This window comes from Prionailurus viverrinus, chromosome A1, assembly GCF_022837055.1.
Source record: "Prionailurus viverrinus isolate Anna chromosome A1, UM_Priviv_1.0, whole genome shotgun sequence".
Taxonomy (NCBI): domain Eukaryota; kingdom Metazoa; phylum Chordata; class Mammalia; order Carnivora; family Felidae; genus Prionailurus; species Prionailurus viverrinus.
Genome location: NC_062561.1, coordinates 117,301,438 through 117,318,883, shown reverse-complemented (window position 1 = coordinate 117,318,883; position 17,446 = coordinate 117,301,438). Strand labels below are relative to the sequence as shown.

The 17,446-nt window shown below is 42.8% G+C and overlaps 2 protein-coding genes across 3 annotated transcripts; both read right to left on the bottom strand.

The window, feature by feature from the left end:
- Positions 1-3,667: 3,667 nt before the first annotated feature.
- Positions 3,668-9,253, bottom strand: ZMAT2 (zinc finger matrin-type 2). The gene is made up of 6 exons (XM_047877986.1): positions 9,121-9,253; positions 8,689-8,782; positions 7,494-7,617; positions 5,985-6,058; positions 5,398-5,543; positions 3,668-4,681 (listed from the first exon to the last, which is right to left on the bottom strand). Exons 1-6 carry the CDS (start codon positions 9,136-9,138, stop codon positions 4,538-4,540), a joined length of 600 nt encoding a protein of 199 aa, XP_047733942.1. The 5' UTR covers positions 9,139-9,253; the 3' UTR covers positions 3,668-4,537.
- Positions 9,254-9,999: 746 nt separating this feature from the next.
- LOC125176450 (histidine--tRNA ligase, mitochondrial) lies at positions 10,000-17,413 on the bottom strand. Of its 2 annotated transcripts, none has more exons than XM_047877887.1 (13): positions 17,165-17,413; positions 15,647-15,721; positions 15,019-15,138; positions 14,805-14,900; positions 13,952-14,077; positions 13,740-13,847; positions 13,385-13,483; positions 13,104-13,197; positions 12,344-12,471; positions 12,011-12,250; positions 11,708-11,824; positions 11,346-11,492; positions 10,000-10,793 (listed from the first exon to the last, which is right to left on the bottom strand). In XM_047877887.1, exons 1-13 carry the CDS (start codon positions 17,270-17,272, stop codon positions 10,734-10,736), a joined length of 1,518 nt encoding a protein of 505 aa, XP_047733843.1. In that variant the 5' UTR covers positions 17,273-17,413; the 3' UTR covers positions 10,000-10,733. The 2 variants fall into 2 exon arrangements, with proteins under 2 accessions (XP_047733843.1, XP_047733849.1); XM_047877893.1 differs by having other exon boundaries at positions 15,647-15,799; positions 17,165-17,301.
- Between the last annotated feature and the right edge of the window lie 33 nt (positions 17,414-17,446).

The following is a 17,446-nucleotide window of genomic DNA, read 5'->3' as shown; positions in this document are numbered from 1 at the left end:
GGAAAATTGATATGGAATGGTCAACTCTGAGATCTATCTTTGAAAATCAATTAGATTTGAAAGAAAAAAGCCCCCATGCCTCAGGCAAAAAGACAAAATCATTTAGAAAGGAAAGAATCAGATTGGTATTTTCACAATATACAACATATTCATACAATGTACAAAGAAAGGCAGCAAAGAAGTTTTTAAAAAACCAAGGACTCTCAAAATAAACTTAAAACACTCAAGGAAAGAAATTTGAAGATTTTATATCCACCTGTCCTTCAAATACCAAAGCTACAAAAATCAGTATTAAACATGCAAAACTCAAGAATACAGTATTCAGGAACCTCTCTTGAGGAATTTAGTACTAAAGAATGAGTTTCATCCCAATAAGGACTAACTAGGGGGAAATTCAGAAAATCTTACAATGGTGAGCATTAAATATATTGTTGTAGATCTCTAAAGTAAAGGTGGTAACAAGTGTGGAAAACTGTATGCAAATTGTTTCCTAAAAACAACATGACTAAGAAAATGGGAGAGAAAAGGAAAAACAGAGTAAAATAATTCGGTTATATAATAAGAGGGAGTCAAGCTATAGCTGACAAAAAAAGGACATCCCAAATAAGGAAATTTGAGGACATGAGAAAAGATACAAGCCTGACCATAACTACTGGAATAAAAACACAAACATTACCATACACCAAACATAATTTTAAAAGTGAGTCTTTTGTTTAGGGTTGTATTTTGTTTCTGGCACTACAAGACGCTCCAGGTTCATCTCTTTATTTCCTTCCCCAGTCCTAGCATCAGCCAATTCTCCAAGGAGCCTGGTTCCTGGTGTAAAGGGAGCTGAACATTCACTGGAGAACCAGTTGCTCTGGTGCTTTGGATAGGGCATTAGTCTTAAAATACTCTCCCCAAAGCTGATTACTGGGAAAATGAAGAGAGCTGGGGCAGTGGCAAAAGGGCTAGAAAGTACCAGCAGGTCCTGAACCACTTGAGTAGCTAGGAGATGCTTTACTTGAAGAAACCACTCAGCTACAGCCAATCTGGGCACATCCTCTAGATTATACTATCTTGACTGGCAAGAAAGAATCTATAAGTCAACCAGAACAGGAGGGATCTAGTATGCTCTAGTGTCCAAAAATTGCTCTTACTCAGCCACTCGAAGTGCCCATCTGAGGACACACAGCAATGAGGACTCATGTCCCCTTTACCTGCTAGTAAGCTCTATCAAGAAGTTGCCTTCCAAGCTTATTCTCTATTACAGGCAACAGTCACCTGGTCCCCAAGTCTCTGGACAGGCCCTCCAGCCCCTCTGCTCCCAGGACAAACCACAGGGAATGCCCGAGTCAGAAGAGTGAAATCTTTGCAAGCTCCAAGTTCTCTTTCAGACCTTACTAGGAACTCTAGGGCTAAACCAAAGAAAAACCACAGAGTTCCCCTCCCAAGTGTCATAATAGGTATTATATAGTATTACTTTTTGTTACTATTTTTAAAAATTATTTTAAACCCACATGAATATTCTATTCCTTTCATGTGTACTGTTAAACAGCTAACCTTTCTCTTCCCATAATTCCTACTTTCTCCAGTTAACCAGTTATAATTTCATTATGCATCTTCCAGACCTTTTTCTCAATCTATATATTTCACTGGACACACAATATAGTTTTATGAAGGGGGTTGGAAGTTTGTGGAAATCAGTTTGTCTGGTATTGTTTTTGTGCTTTTACTTAACAGTAGGTCTTGATCTTTCTTGTTAGTACACAGATCTAATTCATATATATAGTAATGGCTGCACTATATTCAAGAATAAATGTATGTTTTATTTTAAATGTTTCACTGTTAAATAAACCTGCAGTAAACACCTTAGAAGTATATGTACACATACACAGGTATGTTTTTAGGATAGACATGAGTAGAAATGCTAAAGTCTCCACATTTAAGACTTTGGAGGGGGGACTATGGGAGAGGCTCAAGAGTCCCAGGGGGTGCCTGAAGCCACAGAATGATCTGAAACCATCCAATCTTTTGTCCCCTAGGTACTTTAAAAGGCAATTCCACCAGAATGTAAATTCCATGACAGCCGAGCCTTGATGCCTTGCTCCAGAAAACAATACCAGAGCCTAGAACATGGTCAGCATCTCAGTAATCACTGAATAAATGAACACATGTAGGCAAGTCACAGGCATATTCCTCAACCAAAATGCAAAATTTCCATGGATTTTAGAAAGACCACAAACATCAAATTAAGTTTCTCTTCCAGAGATTTCTGAGTTATCTGGGATTGCTCTGGGCTCCTAAATTTCCATCCCACCTCCTCACCCCACCCCACCTCCATCCCACCTCCTTTCCCCAACCCCACCCTCCTTCAAGTCACCGCTTTGAATCCCTTCATACACTCATTACCTAGACATAACCCTTAGAGACTCAAACCACTTGTTAGTCCCAAGAGAATTTAGAGAACCTGGAATTCAGAATTGCTTTTTTAGTAGGGGTGACTCGAGTTAAGATTCCACTGTACCAAAGAGGGAGGGAAATCCTGTGAAGACAAGGCGAATTAGATGATTTCCTAAAGAGTACTGAATCATGGAAGGAATTCAGCTCACTGATATTTTCTCCAGCCTGCCTTAAAAGGGTGAGCAAAACAGCCCCAACTACTAGAGTCTGACTTGAAGGACCTGTAGAGCACACAATACTGTTAAGCAAAGAACTCACTAATCTGCTTGCAATTGGCCAACAAATATTGTATAAGATACTTTGAACCAGGCCTTGAGCCAGTAGATAACATTCATAACGCTCCCAGTGGCAAGATTCAGCGTCAGAAACAAATTAGTCAAGTTATGCCTGACAGCAAGGGAATTACGTACAAAAGTCCAAAGGAAAGAGTATAGTACTTTAAGGGATCCAAAGGTGACTCAGATGCTTCAAGGGGGCTACATGAGGCAGAGAACGTAAACAAGGCATATATGGTGGCAGCCTTGTTAACCCACATAGAGTCCTCTTTTCAGGATACAGAAGTTTGTGTAACTATTGTTGGTTTATTTAAGGGACTGATTTTTTTCTTCTATATCCCTGGGACACACAGTACCCAATCCAGGGATTTTCAAAGCTTTTTTTTTTTTTTTTTTTTTTTTTTTTAGTTCAGCAATCTGTGTGATCTAATGCTCAAGTTACACCAAAGTAGGGAAGGCAGTTTCTCAGTGGTTCTGAATGGGGCTGGGAGTAGGGATTTCACCATATCCTGGGGACACAATCTTAGCTGTCATACTTGGGGAGGAGGTGCACTACAAGCAGAGGCTAGGGATATTGCTAAACATCCTAAAATGCACAAGACAGCCTCCAGAACAAAGAATTAGCCAACCGAAAATGTCAACAGTGCCAAAATCCAGTAACCCTGTGCTTAGTCTAACTGCAAATAAGGAACACACTAAGTTCAACCCTCAACTCTGCTATTCCAAAAAAGAGACCAAAGGAGGCTAAAATTAGAGAAAAAGTTTTGTTCAGTCTCCTCCGGATACACATCCCATCAGAGGAAAATACAACTCGTGCTGAAGGAACCTAGGGAAAAAAAAGTGACAGGACTCAAATGAAGGGAGAAGAAAGAATAAGCTCTATATGTAAATACTCAGTGTATGAAGAAAAAAACAATACACAGGGAAGAATATGGAATGTTCCCACCAAATGTGAATAGGCCCAGTCAATGCCATTTATTATACATGTTGAACAGTCTCTGAGACCCAAGGGCTCCCATATGAAGTTTTTTTTCCTTTTTCTTTTTTGCATCAAACAGGTTCTTCCAAGAGCCTGCTCACAAGGAAGAAAAAAAAGAGTAATCCTCAATAAAATGAAACAAACAGGAAACGCTCAACAGTCTACATATGAAGAACAAAGGTTAAAAAACTCACCAGACAAAAACCACACCAAACACTCATCCCATTTAATTTCCTGTTACATGCACTGAAGGAGCCAAGAACATCAGGCCCCAAGGCAGCAATGCTCTGAGGTTCTAGCTCAGGCTCCCCCTATGTGACAAATTCATGCACACACGCCCGCACATACCAGACCCAGGCAGAAATACACATGCATGCACAGGTGGCAGAAAACCAGAGGAGGTTGAGGGGGATAGAAGGCTGGTCAAAAATATGCTAGCAACTGGAAACTGGGGACCCAGAGAACCCTTCTGCTGCAGGCTAAGCCAAGAGTCAAAATTAAAACAAAGGGAGAACACAGGATCAATGTAGTATGCTCAGGTAAGAGGTTGGACAGATGAAGAGGGAAAGATGCAGGGGGAGTTTAGGGAAAGCAGCCTCAGAAGAGGTTTTTATTGGGAACTCAGGCAGAGGTCCTGTGACTCCAGTGACATACTGAGGCTGAAGGAACATGCCACAGCATTTCCTCTGCATCCTGTGCTCTTTCCCAAAGTAGAGGGAAACCACAAACACCCACCCTCGAGCCCTCCCCATTGCCACTCTTAAGGACTTTCCCAAGTACCCCGGAAAAAAATGACCCCCCCTCACACACAAAGTTAGCAAAGGGCCAAGCATAGAAAGCCTCAGTAACTCTTCTTGGTGGAACCAAAGCCAGAGAAGCCCATCACAGCTGCCATCTCATCATCCTCCTCAAATGTCAAGTCCTCCTCAGCCCTCCTTTTCTTCTCCTTCTGTTTCTCTTTCTTGTAGGCTTTGGCCTTTTCCTCCTAGGGGGGAAATCACTCAGAATCAGTTCAGACTCCTGAGCCAAAGATTGAAAGAGACAAGTGAGGTCAAGATTCCTTTCTATCTTTAGAAGAAAGCAGTTAAAGACAAATAAAATTTTAAGAACAGAAGAAAAGCCACACTAAAGATTATAAGAAACAACAAAGAGAAATTTTAGCCTGTGAAGAGCACTTCTCAGTCCTACGTTCCAGGTTATCTCTGGTTCTTAAAAAAGGTTATGGAAGCAAAACCACATAATAGTACCTATCATCCTGGGGCACACAGCACATGCCAGGAATTGGTCTATGTGCTTTGTGTAGATTATATATTAAGATCTCTAATATGGGGAAACCGAGACATGGAAAAGTTCTATAACTTGCCCAAGAGTCATAGCCAGTAAGTGAAGGAAACAGAATTCTGACCCAGTCAGGCTGGTTCCACATGCCTCTTGGGGACTAGGTGTATTTAATCCCTCCTGCAGTAAGAAAAAAAGTAAGTAGGCCCAGAGAGTCCACGAAAAAAGAATAGGTTTCAGCCATATTCTTAAGATCATGAGAGTCCCAAACAAAGGCAGTAAAGGTTTCCCCCAATATAGAGAAATTCAGGATTCAATTATCCTCTGGGGGTGGGAGTGGAATGAGGAAGAATGCTTCCCCATGATTCAGAACATAAAACTCAAAGCTAAGGGATAAAAGATGAAAGAACAGCAGAGCCTTACTTCTTCTCTGAGCTCCTTCATCCTTTCCTCAAAATCATAATCCTTCTGTTTCTCTTCCATCTTCTTCTTGTTGACTTCAAAACGTTTCTTCACCTGATCCAAGGTGGAACGTTCCACACGCATAGACATGCCCAAATTTCGCTGATCTGGGTGGGATCAAGAGTGAAAAAGGTAATGTCAGTACATCCCCAGTCCCTCAAAGTCTTTTCTTGACATTATATTAAAAAAAAAAAAAACTTCTCATAAAATACAAAGCAAAAATAATTATGGTTGGAAGAAACTCCATTGGCTTTACTTGTTCCCAGAAGCAGCAGCTACAGATAGCCAAGATGTAAGTGGTGTTCAACTGCCTTTACTGAGCAAATGCATACCAGTGGGGACAGCTAGGCCATGGAAAAGACCATGGTCTTCTTGTTGAAAGCTTGAAACAGTGTCTCATCTAGGGCCTCCAGAAACATTAGATAATGAAGTAAAGGATGCCCTGTACTGAAGCAATTAGAGTATTTCTCAGGCATTAAAAAAAGATCCAACAGAAACTACCCTTTCCCCAAACCCAGCCCTAAGCATAAACTACCTCCAAGCCTTACGTTTCTTTCCATTAATGTGATCCAGGAAGTTGATGGAGTCCTTCACAACACAGTCACAGACATTGCAGTAATACCTAGCAAACAGAATAAATAGCACTTGTGGTCAAATCTAGCTATAAGGATCTTTTTTTTTTTAATTTTTTTTTTTAATGTTTATTTATTTTTGAGACAGAGAGAGACAGAGCACGAACAGGGGAGGGGCAGAGAGAGAGGGAGACACAGAATCTGAAACAGGCTCCAGGCTCTGAGCTGTCAGCACAGAGCCCGACGCGGGGCTCGAACTCATGGACTGTGAGATTATGACCTGAGCCGAAGTCGGACGCTTAACCGACTGAGCCACCCAGGTGCCCCACTAGCTATAAGGATCTTAATGTTTTCAGCCAAGAAAGTCCTATTTTTTAGGTAAATTTTCTTTTTACAAGAAGGCATGTCTGATTTTCATAAAGCTTTATCTCTTGGAAGAATATGGTAGCCAACCTCCGTGACGCCAAAATTCCTGGTATTCCTACCTTGTGTAGTCCCCTCCCAATTTGTACTAGGGTTAGTCTGTGACTAAAAGAATATGTCAAAAGTGATGCTATGTCACTTACAAAATAAGGTTATAAAAAAAAAGTGGCTTCTGTCTTAGTCTGTCCGTGTCTTACTCTGGGGAAGCCACTATGGAGCAGCACTATGGAGAAGCCCATGGGGCAAAGAACTGAGGCCTCTAAAGCACTGCCACGTGAAAAAGCCTTCAATCAAATGATTCAGCTCCACTTAGACCTCAGATGAAGGCAGACCCACCACACACCTATACTGTAGCTTTGTGAAACCCTGAGCCAGAACCACCTTGCTAAGCCTTTCCCAGATTATTTAGACACAGAAATTGTGAGCTATTTGTTATTTCATGATGCTAAATTTTGGATTTGTTAACTTACAAAGCAAGAGAGAACAAATACAAAGAGGAATGACGTTAGTGGATTTTCTAAGCAACTCAGACATGTCATTCATTGCTATCTGTTTTGCCCTCCTGCTAGAAAGACTAAGTGAACATGGAAGTAGTAGTGGTGGGCAAAAGAATAAAGAGTTGTTGTAGGACACTTCTTACCATGGGAGGCAGGTAGTCAGGAAGAAGGTGTACAACCAAGCAATCCATAACAACTACAGCCTCTGCAGCCAGTCTGGAACCTCAACTCCCTTTATTCAACAGCTCCTAGGCTCCATTCTATCTCCACCTAATCTCTCCCCTAAATATCTCTTCAGTAGTTCTTTTCCTCATTTTTTCTTTAAAATATTAAGTAGCACTTACGGTACTAGTATGAATAAGCCTACCGAGTGACTCCTCCTAGAGACACTATTATGTTTAGTTGAGACCTTGGGGGACCAAAGAAAAACAAACTTAAAGGTAGAATTGTAGGCAACAAGGTTGTTATCCTGGGGCCAGGGAAACTCCTCAACACCTGCTAAAAGCAACACACAGAGTTTATTATACCTATTCCTGGCTCCTGAGAAAGATGAAAAGTCACTCACCCTCCCATCTCTGATTGTGGTGTGGTCTTAGTAATGACAATTGTCTTCCCAAGCTTGGATTCCAGATCCACCTTGTAGTCTCTATGCCGGAGGAGCTCCCTTTTGACTGGCTGCACTGGTTTTCCTAAAGTATAATAGAGGAGAAAGTTTCTTCAATACTTCAGTTCTTGAACCAGAAAGGAAAAGAAATGCATGATACCCAAAATACAGGTGTCTACTCTCATTTGTTTCTTGAACCCAAAGCCAGGGACACAAGGAGCACTTCTAGCAGCACCAAGACAGAATCTCGACACAGGAAAAATGATAAGCAGTCCCTAAACTATGTACAGCTTTTACCCACTTTAAAGCCAACAAGTCTAAAAGCAAAGTTTTTTTATTGATTAACTGAATTGAAAGGAGGAGTTCTGAATTTTCACAAAAAGCGAACTTTTAAAAGAGCAAAGACACTTTCAGACAGATACCCCAAGCATTAACACAGAAAAGAATCTTCACAGGGCTGGGGAAAATTTTTAAAGATCAATATTCAGGAAATAGCTGTTATGTGGCTGGCACTACTGTACAAATTACATAAAAACTAAAAGGGTTAGTGTGTACAGGATGGTGTGAAACTAAAATGAAAGAAGAATGTATACGTTTGAAAACAGAAAATAAGACATTTATTTTTGTACAGTGGAATCTCTATCTAGGAGAGGAGCACCAACTCCCAACACTGTACATAGGGAGCAGTACTACTGAGCATCAGCTTAAAAAAAAAAAAAAAATCACACACTCCTTAGTAGCCCTTGCTCTTCTCAGACTACAGGGAAACGTCTTAACTGAGCCAGTTCTTCTTCCCCTTAAGTGACTTCAAGGGAAAGAAGCCAGCCTCAATAGCAGAATGCACAGCAACAAAATACTCCACTTCTTTTCTGTCACTACTAAGGATTCCACTCTCTTATCTGTACTTCAGGAAAGTACGAAATGAGCCAAGCAAAAGGAGAGCAAGGAAGTAGAAGAAACAGAGGGTAAAACACCTCAAAACCGCTTCAGTCCTTCTTGCTCTCATTTTATACATTAAGAACTCAAGGGGCAGGGAGGCAACGCTCTGCCAGAGGTTACACGGCGTAAAAGGTCAATGCATTTCAACTCCCCACCGGCTCCCAGCTATGGCTTCGCCTCTACTATACCCACAGCCCTTGACGGAGCAGGCACGCACCATCCTTCTTTTCTCTCTCTTCCGTGAGCCTCTTCTCGGCAAGCTTCTCATATTCATCTTTGTCCCACTTTCGGCGAAAGTCCAAGTTTTTCGTCTGTAGAGAAAAAAGCGCTCAAGATTCGTCGCTAATCACGTCCGACCCCTAGAGAAATGGAAAGACCCGCGTCTACGCGGCACGGCGTCCCTCAAACCTGTGGAGAGAGAAGACTCTCCGGACCACACCAGACTAAGGTAGCCTCAGGACCCAAACCCAAGAGACCTCCACGATTCCACAAACCCTGAACCAGAGCCCCACGGGGAAGCTCTTGAATCCGGGCCATTACACCACAAGGAGGTGTCGAGAAGCCAGCCGGCTGCAGGATATTCCGCACTGAGAAGCCACCCTCTGCCCCCCGCCCGACCAAAGCCTCCACACACACACACAACACCTACCCCACTGCCGGACGCCATCTTCACTGCGAAGTGAATGGGAAGCCGGAAAATGACGTAAAAAGCGGCCTTGAGCCGTAAAGGAGGCTTGCCCTCCAATAAGCTTAGAGTCTCGTGTTCTAAACGAGCAAAGGACTGGAGGGCTTCTTAAACAAGCTTGTTGGCCCCTCCTCTGACCCAAGAAAATGACGCATGCGCAAGGGGGGGTTTGAAGCAACACGGAAGTAAGGGTGCCTACAAACGTTTCTTTCCCCAGGCTTTCAAAACGTGCGTTGAAGGGCTGATTTAGTTCGACTCATCTATTTTACAAACGAGGCAACGGTCCACATCAGCGCCCTCTGATTTAAGCAATTTTGCGTGCGTTTGCCAAGAGTTTCTAAGTTTTCGTTAAGGCTGAATTGGTTATCAGGAGTTCTAGGTGTCCCATTTACCTGTATGCACGAAAGATACGGTCCTGACACCACAGTGTTTTTAAAGATTGCAGCCTTCCCAACGCACAAATATAAAATTCTTTTTGCACACTCTCTCCTTGTTTTGAAGCAACGCTAACACCCTTTGGTTAACTCATTTTTCCTTAAACTGAGGAATCTTACAGTCTTTCAATCTACAGGGCACAATTTAATTAACATGATTGGACTTGGAAAGGCCAGTCATCAGCAACTCTGTAGGGTGAAGAACTCTGACAGATGACTCACTATGTGTTGAGTTGGGGGTTGAGGGGTTAATGGGCAGCAGTCAGGAACTGTGACTGCTCCATTCACTGAATACAGAAGCATCACCCCAGGGAGGTTGCTCCTAGCTCTCAGAATTCTCTAGTGTACACTCAAGCATTTTCTATGGTCTATGCAAACCAATCTCTTGATGACAAATCACCCAAGCTACTTCATTTAATATTTTATTTAATACATTATCCAATCACTTCTAGAAAGGTCACCTCCATAGGAGAATACGGAATAAAGTCAGAGTAGTAATTCTGGCACAGGAAATGGTCTCCAAAATCTCAAAAGATTAGACCATTGCATCAAGTCACCTATTAAATTCAACATTCAAAATTACTAAACAGACAGCCTCACTCTATGTGGATGGGCTAGAGACATGCCATATCAATATGAGCACTACTTTGCCCTCAGGATAGCATCTCTGTCCTCAAACAAAAGAGAAAGTAGCTGTTCCCCCTTCTTTGCTGTCTTCCAAAACTCCCTGGACAGGCCAAGGGCAGATTGTGGACAAATTCCCCAGAATCTGGTTCAGAAGCCACAGTAGAAGGCTAAGATTCTGACTTTTGGTCTCAATGGTCTCAGCCTTAGGCAACTTTCCTAGAGCTTTGCTAAAAGCAACCATCTCAGTACCTATTGGCAGCATTCAATGGCACTTCAATTCTGCCTCTGCAGTTAGAGCAGGTCTCTTTCACATACCAGCCATCTGCACCCATGCAGAATAGCTGCTTGCACTAGCCCAGGAGTCCTCAGGGCCTTCCACAGTTCTGTACCCAGAAAGGGTGGAGGAGGCAGAGGAACTTGTCACCCATCCTGGCCAGCAGTTGTGAAGTCCATCAGCAACTCAGTTCTAGAAGAAACATTTTCTAGAAAGAGCAGCAGATGGCAATCAGGCAAGAGTCAAGACTCAGATAGTCGCTTCTGAATTTCAGCCACAAGATTTTCCCGTTTAATAGCCACCTGTAACATAAAAGAACCTTCATGTGACAAACTATAGAGTGATACTAGATTCTTAGTCACTGCTTTTCCACATGCGTTTTACTCTGCATCTGCTCCCACTACTTATGCAACCAACAGGGAGAAGTATGGGCTTCAAGCTGGAATGGGCAATGTATGCCCTCAAGAGATTCTAACACCTGGGGCACCTGTCTCGTTCAGTGAATAGAGCATGTGACTCTTAATCTTGGAGTTCTGAGTTTGAGCCCCATGATGGGTGCTGAGAATACTGAAGAAATAAAATCTTTAGGGGAGCTTGAGTAGCTCAGTCATTTAAGCATCTGACTCTTGATTTAGGTTCAGGTCATGATCTCACAGTCTGTGAGGTTGAGCTCTGCACTGGGCTCTATGCTGACAGTGTGAAGCCTCCTTGGGATTCTCTCTCTACCCCTCCCTTGCTCACCCACTTGCAAAGTATGCTCTCTCTCTCTCAAAATAATTAAACATTAAAAACAAAAACAAAAAAGAATCTAAGAAAGATAGAAACCCTTGGTGCCTTCCATTTCCCCCACTCACCTCCTCCCTGCTGGCCACTGAACGAAGCTTGATTATCCCTTCTTTCATTTCTTGCTCACCAATAATGACCACCAGTGGAATGCCCATGTCCTCACAGTAGTGCAGTTGCGTTAGTAGTTTAGGGTTGTTTTTATACAGCAGCTCTGCCTGAAAACAGTGAAGACAGAGTAAGGGGCTGAGGAATAACCACACTACTCAACCCCAGGAACAAGCATTGCCAAAGAAATAAGTACCTAACCCTTCTACTAGAAGACACTTTAGTGAAGACCAGAAATTTCTTAAGTTCCACCTTGCATAAGGTAGAAATGGCCACCTGAATGTCCACATATACCTAGATGACCTGGATATCAGATTTATCATACCTTGATCCCAGCATCCCAAAGTTCTGCAATTAGCTTCAACCGTTCATGAAGAAAGTTCTTCTGTGGTGTGGCCACAAACACTTGGGTCTCTGTAGTCCGTATCTTCTGACCAAAAGTCTGATTAAAGAGAGAGGAAAAACATAAAACTAATAAAAAAAAAAGCCAAAACTTCCTGTGCATCAGAAACTTAAAAAAAAAAAAAAAAAAAGGGACAAAAAGAATCATCAGAAAAACAGTCCCACTGTATATCCAAAAACATGAGTTTAAGTCTCTAGCCCCACTCCACCCCAACCTAAGACCTACCTTCATCCTCTGCTCCACAATAGAGAAGATTCGCTCTACCCCAATACTGAGTCCCACACATGGCACCTTGTGGCCCTTGGGGTCAAACATGCCCACCAGCTTATCATAGCGTCCACCAGCAGCCACACTGCCTACATTGAAGGACTCCTGAGCCTGAGCCGGGGTCTGTAGTAGCACTGCTTCATAGATTACTCCAGTATAGTAGTCCAGGCCCCGAGCTAGGCTTAAGTCAAAAGAGATCTGTGGGAACAAGGCTATAGTAAGTCCCAGAAAACACTCAGGACCCTGAGAGCCCCAAAGCTCAGCAAAAGGTCCACTGCCAACTCAGCTTACCTTCTCAGCAATTCCAAATAAAGTCAGGTATTCAAATAGCAGCTTCAAGTCCCCCAGGCCATCTAGAGCCTGCTTGTTCTGTGATAGTCTAGGATCCTGGAACATTTGCTCTATCAAGGAAACCCCACCTAGGGAGACATATGGGGAGAAATAAGGTCTGTGCTATTCACCCAGATTTGTTTTATCCAAATTTATTCCTAATTTGTTCCAGCCAGTCCTCCTTACTTTATTTAATGTTTATTTACTTGTTTTGAGAGAGAAAGAGAGAGTAAGCTCTCACAAATGCATGCAGAAGTGGGCCAGTGGGGGAGGGGCAGATAGAGAGGGAGAGAGAAAGAATCCCAAGTAAGCTCTGCTGAGTCAGTGCAGAGCCCAACTCGGGGCTCAATCCCATGACTCATGAGATCATGACCTGAACCAAAATCAGGAGTCAGACACTTAACCGAATGAGCAACCCAGGTGCTCCTACTCCTCTTCATTTTCTTATTAAAAACAAACAAACAAACAAACAAAAACCTCAAAAATAAATAAACATTAAAAAAAAAAAAAAAAAAAATCCTGATGTCTTATGACCAGACTCACCTCTGCTTTTGCCATCTGAGGACACAAAGTGGTTACACTAAGTAAAAGTGAAATTAAATTCAGGCCAGGTTCTGATGTCACACATCTTCAGAAAAGAGCTGTTTCAGAGGCAGAAGTCTGTACACCCATCACCCTCACTCCACTTCTATCACATAGCCCACAAAACCCTGGTTCTTACCGTGACATTGAACATAGTCCCCAATTCTATCAGCCACTTCAGGAGCCAGGCCTTTCTTTGCCACCATCTCATGTCTCACATCTTTCCAAGATATCTGTGCAAACACCCAAATATTAGCCCAGTTCCAAAATCCTTCTTTATCTAACTGGAAATGTCATGAGTAGCTAACATTATACTCAGCAAAGTCAGAGGCAGCTCAGGAAATCCAGCGACAGGGGTATAGATTTGAGGGCAGGGCAGAGACTCGGATATGGTCTACTAAAACATGTCTTTTTTGTTACCTTGTCTAGTTTGTCTATCGAGGAGCAGATGGCATGGAACTTGCTTTCAGGAACACCGCAGACAGCAAACATCCCATCCAAAATCCGCCGATCATTGACCTGGGAACTCAGTGGAAGTAACACAAGTGCCTCGTCAATGCCCTTTCCCTCAAAACAATGGCAGTCCCTACTAGCCTGTCTCATAAAAATGACAGAAAAAAATTTCATAGGATGACTATATAGATATAGATAAAATTAAATAACTGTTCTGAGAAAATGCCAGATCTATAGGATTAAAGGCTGGGGTCACCTATGTTTTAGGACATAATCAGGCCAAATCCAGATTTTTCCCCTCAGTCCTTAGCCCTGGTCTCACCTTAATGATGAAGTCCCCCAGCTGCAATCCACTAAGAATTTCACACATGATCTTCAAACACTCTGCATCAGGGATCATAGGATCAAACTGACCAGCAATGTCAAAATCCTACAACGAAAAAGATGGGGGGAAAAAATCTTCACTGAGTAGCCAGTTCTCAGGTTGTAGCCTCACAAACTATCAAACCATGCTGCCCCCATCAGGTCACTTACACACTGGCAGAACTCCCTGTAGCGGCCTTGGACTATGGTTGGGCTCTCCCGCCGCCACACTTTTCCAACATGGTAACGTTTCATCTTCTTCACCTTATTCATGGCCAGATAACGAGCAAAAGGGACCTCACATAAATAAGTTAAGGGGAAAGGATACTACATCCAAAGCTTAGGCCCAGGGTGTAGACATTTGAGAGGAATGGGCCATTATCAACTGGATCTCATCCACTAGGATGAAAACAAGGACCTTCTCTGTCTTGTTTCCCACTATTCCCAATGCCTAACAGTGCTTGACATTCAATATATATAAAGGAATGAAGGAATCTCTCCAAGCTAAAGTGCAAGTTCAGTAAAAAGCAGGGGAAGCTGGCCTACTGGCCACTGAATGAAACAGAAATGCTCCAAGAACTTCCAAGTATGGGCTATTACTTCCTATTCAGATCAATTCTCAACCATTTCAAAATAGTCAAGTTTCAGAACCTGGATTTCCTTGCAACTATGTCGATGTTTTTTAAAATAGAGGTCAAAAACCACCTGCCCCCTCATGACCCCAGACGCCTGTTTACAATGTACATTGCTGAGCCCCACTCCAGCTATAGAATTAAGAATATCTGGGGGTAAGGGCCAGAAATCTGTATTTCTCCAGGCTTCCACAAGAGTTTCTGATACATAATGAAGTTAAATGACAACACTCCAGGCCAGGCTCTGCTGGCAGAATTGCTTTCTGGGAGGAACTAGAAGTAAAGGCTGCTGCAAACAGACGTAGGGCGCCCAGAGGCAGTTTATCCCTTTTGTCAAAGAAAGTCGTCTGGGTTTGGAAAGAGATGTCAGTCTCCAACACTTAGAAAGATACAGTAAGGTCATAGCGCAGGGACAACAGCTCTCCACCCTGATCCTTCAGATCATAGATGAGCCCAGAGTCCTCTCCATACTTCTCAGTGAGCATTTCCTGCAGGGATCAAACAAAAAATGCCACAGTTCAAAGGACTCCAAAACACAGGCTAAAAGTTCTTTCAAAAACTGAAGACAGGTGAAAAAATGGAGTCCCAAAAGTTTTTCCTTCTTACCTTTAGCTCAAACGCGGGAGTATCTAACCTCTTTGCTCCATGACGTTTAAAGCAGCCAACAACCATATCAAGAATTTTCTCCCTCACAACCATCTGCTGGGGACTAAGATCTCTAGTGCCCTAGAAACCAATAGGAGCCATGGCCAAAACAAAGACAAAAAACAAGTCCATTTAAGACAAAGAGTTAAACAACATCTATAATCGAAGGTCTGAAGTTGAAATCTCTTTGAATTCAGATGAATGATCCTCATAAATATCTCAAGAATAGGGAATTTTTGGGGCGCCTGGGTGGCTCAGTCGGTTAAGCGTCCAACTTCGGCTCAGGTCATGATCTCACGGTCCGTGAGTTCGAGCCCCACGTCGGGCTCTGTGCTGACAGTGCAGAGCCTGGAGCCTGTTTCAGATTCTGTGTCTCCCTCTTTCTCTGCCCCTGCCCCGTTCATGCTCTGTCTCTGTCTCAAAAATAAATCAACGTTAAAAAAAAAAAAAGAATAGGGAATTTTTTTTTTTTGATTCATCTAAAAAGACATTAAAAGGGATTAGGGAAGAGACAAGCAGAGCAGAGGGAAGAACTGAGGGCAGTCCTCCAAGGAACCCTAATAGGACAGGGTAGGGAAAAGGGCATTACCTTTGGGGTCTTGATGATAAAATTTGATTTCTCTTGTTGTGGTTTCAGTTGGGATGTTACCACTGCCTCTGCAAACTGTCAGAAAAAGGAATGTGAGGTGTGCTCCTTTCAAGACTGTCCAGACCTGTGACACTTCTGGCCCTATGTCCAGACCTACAAAGACATTTGGCCCTGAGCAACAGACTGAACAATGTTTTATCTACTCCAATCTCAGCGTCACTCTAAAACATATGTTGTATGTGCATTATATATGTAGTACATATGAGGTCAGGTCTTTATCATAGTTGTTGTTTTTAAATGTATTCACTATATTTGGAGATTTTAAACATCTGAAAAAGCTTAAGCACCTGAGAACAATGAAGGCACAAAACAACCCACCACTACCACCGCCAACCATCCAGGAGTAGGGATTAGTATGATCTACAATTCTCAATTCCTACTCAAAGAGCAAAACCATAAATTTTTAATAAGACAGCAGTAGTCATTAGGCTTAGAGACATAGAAAAAGCAACCTGAAGACAGAAAAGAACCAGCCCAAAACACAGAGCATGCCCATGGAATGAACAGGAATGGATATCCAAATTGAACTAAAAAAAAGCCAGATTGGTAGGATGCTGTGACTGAAAATTAATAATAAGCTCTGAACCCTGTTATTTATGATAGGAAAGCCTCTGCTAGAGTATTTGACAAAGTAAAACAGATTCGGTAGTTTCTTTATTAGCAGAAGGCTGTATGCTCCTTTCTGAAATATAGAGGGTGTGAAAGTTCCATATTTTGGCGGATTCTCTCCTCCAAAGGATGACAGTTCACAATCCTTCCTCTGCAATTCCAAAATCCTAAAACATCTAAAAACCGAAAATGTTTTTTTGTTTTGTTTTGTTTGTTTTTGGAGGGATGGGCATTGCTCATTTTGAGGTAAATTCTAATGTGAACTCAGCCCACTTACGGGCTTCAGTCATCTCATTTAATGGGAATATTCATATACTTTGCTTAAGAATGTGTTTGACTCTGGGGCGCTTGGGTGGCTCAGTCGGTTGAGCGGCTTCGGCTCAGGTCACGATCTCTCAGCTCGTGAGTTTGAGCGCCGCATCGGGCTCTGTGCGGACAGCTCAGAGCCTGGAGTCTGCTTCAGATTCTGTGTCTCCCTCTCTCTGCCCCTTTCCCGCTCATGCTCTGTCTCTCTCTGTCTCCCAGAAAATGAATAAACGTTAATAAATAAATTAAAAAAAAGAATGTGTTTGACCCCAAGAGGTTCACATAAGGGATTGTGGACCTATATTATAAATGTATCCGTAGATAAATCATTTAACCTAGCTTACTGTTTCCTCAACAATAAAATGGAAATAATCACAACCTCTCAAGACTGCTATGAGGATTAAATGACAAAGCATCTAAAACGCTTAGCTTAGTACCCCTAAACTACTCAAAAAACCCTGACAATACTAATGGAGTGCAGGCCGCGAATCCCTGCTCGGGATCTGGAGATCCTGCCCCGACAGACCACTTAGCCTGGCTCACCTGGCTATGAAAATGGACCTCCCTGATGCACACAGCACGGGGCGACCGCAGAAGCTGGCGAAACAGTGAAGCCCAAGCCCTCATGGGCAGGAATCCGAACGGGGGCATCGTGTAGCAAGAAACCCCTTTTCCGAGGCGCCGAACCCTGGGAACGAAGCAGGTCGGACCCAGTAAGGGTGCAGAGCGCTGCAGAAGGTAGCCCTAGCACCCTGGAAAAGAGAACACTTCCGCACCTTCCAAACCCTACTGGCTGGCCCCGGACCTCCCAGGCGCACGCCCAGT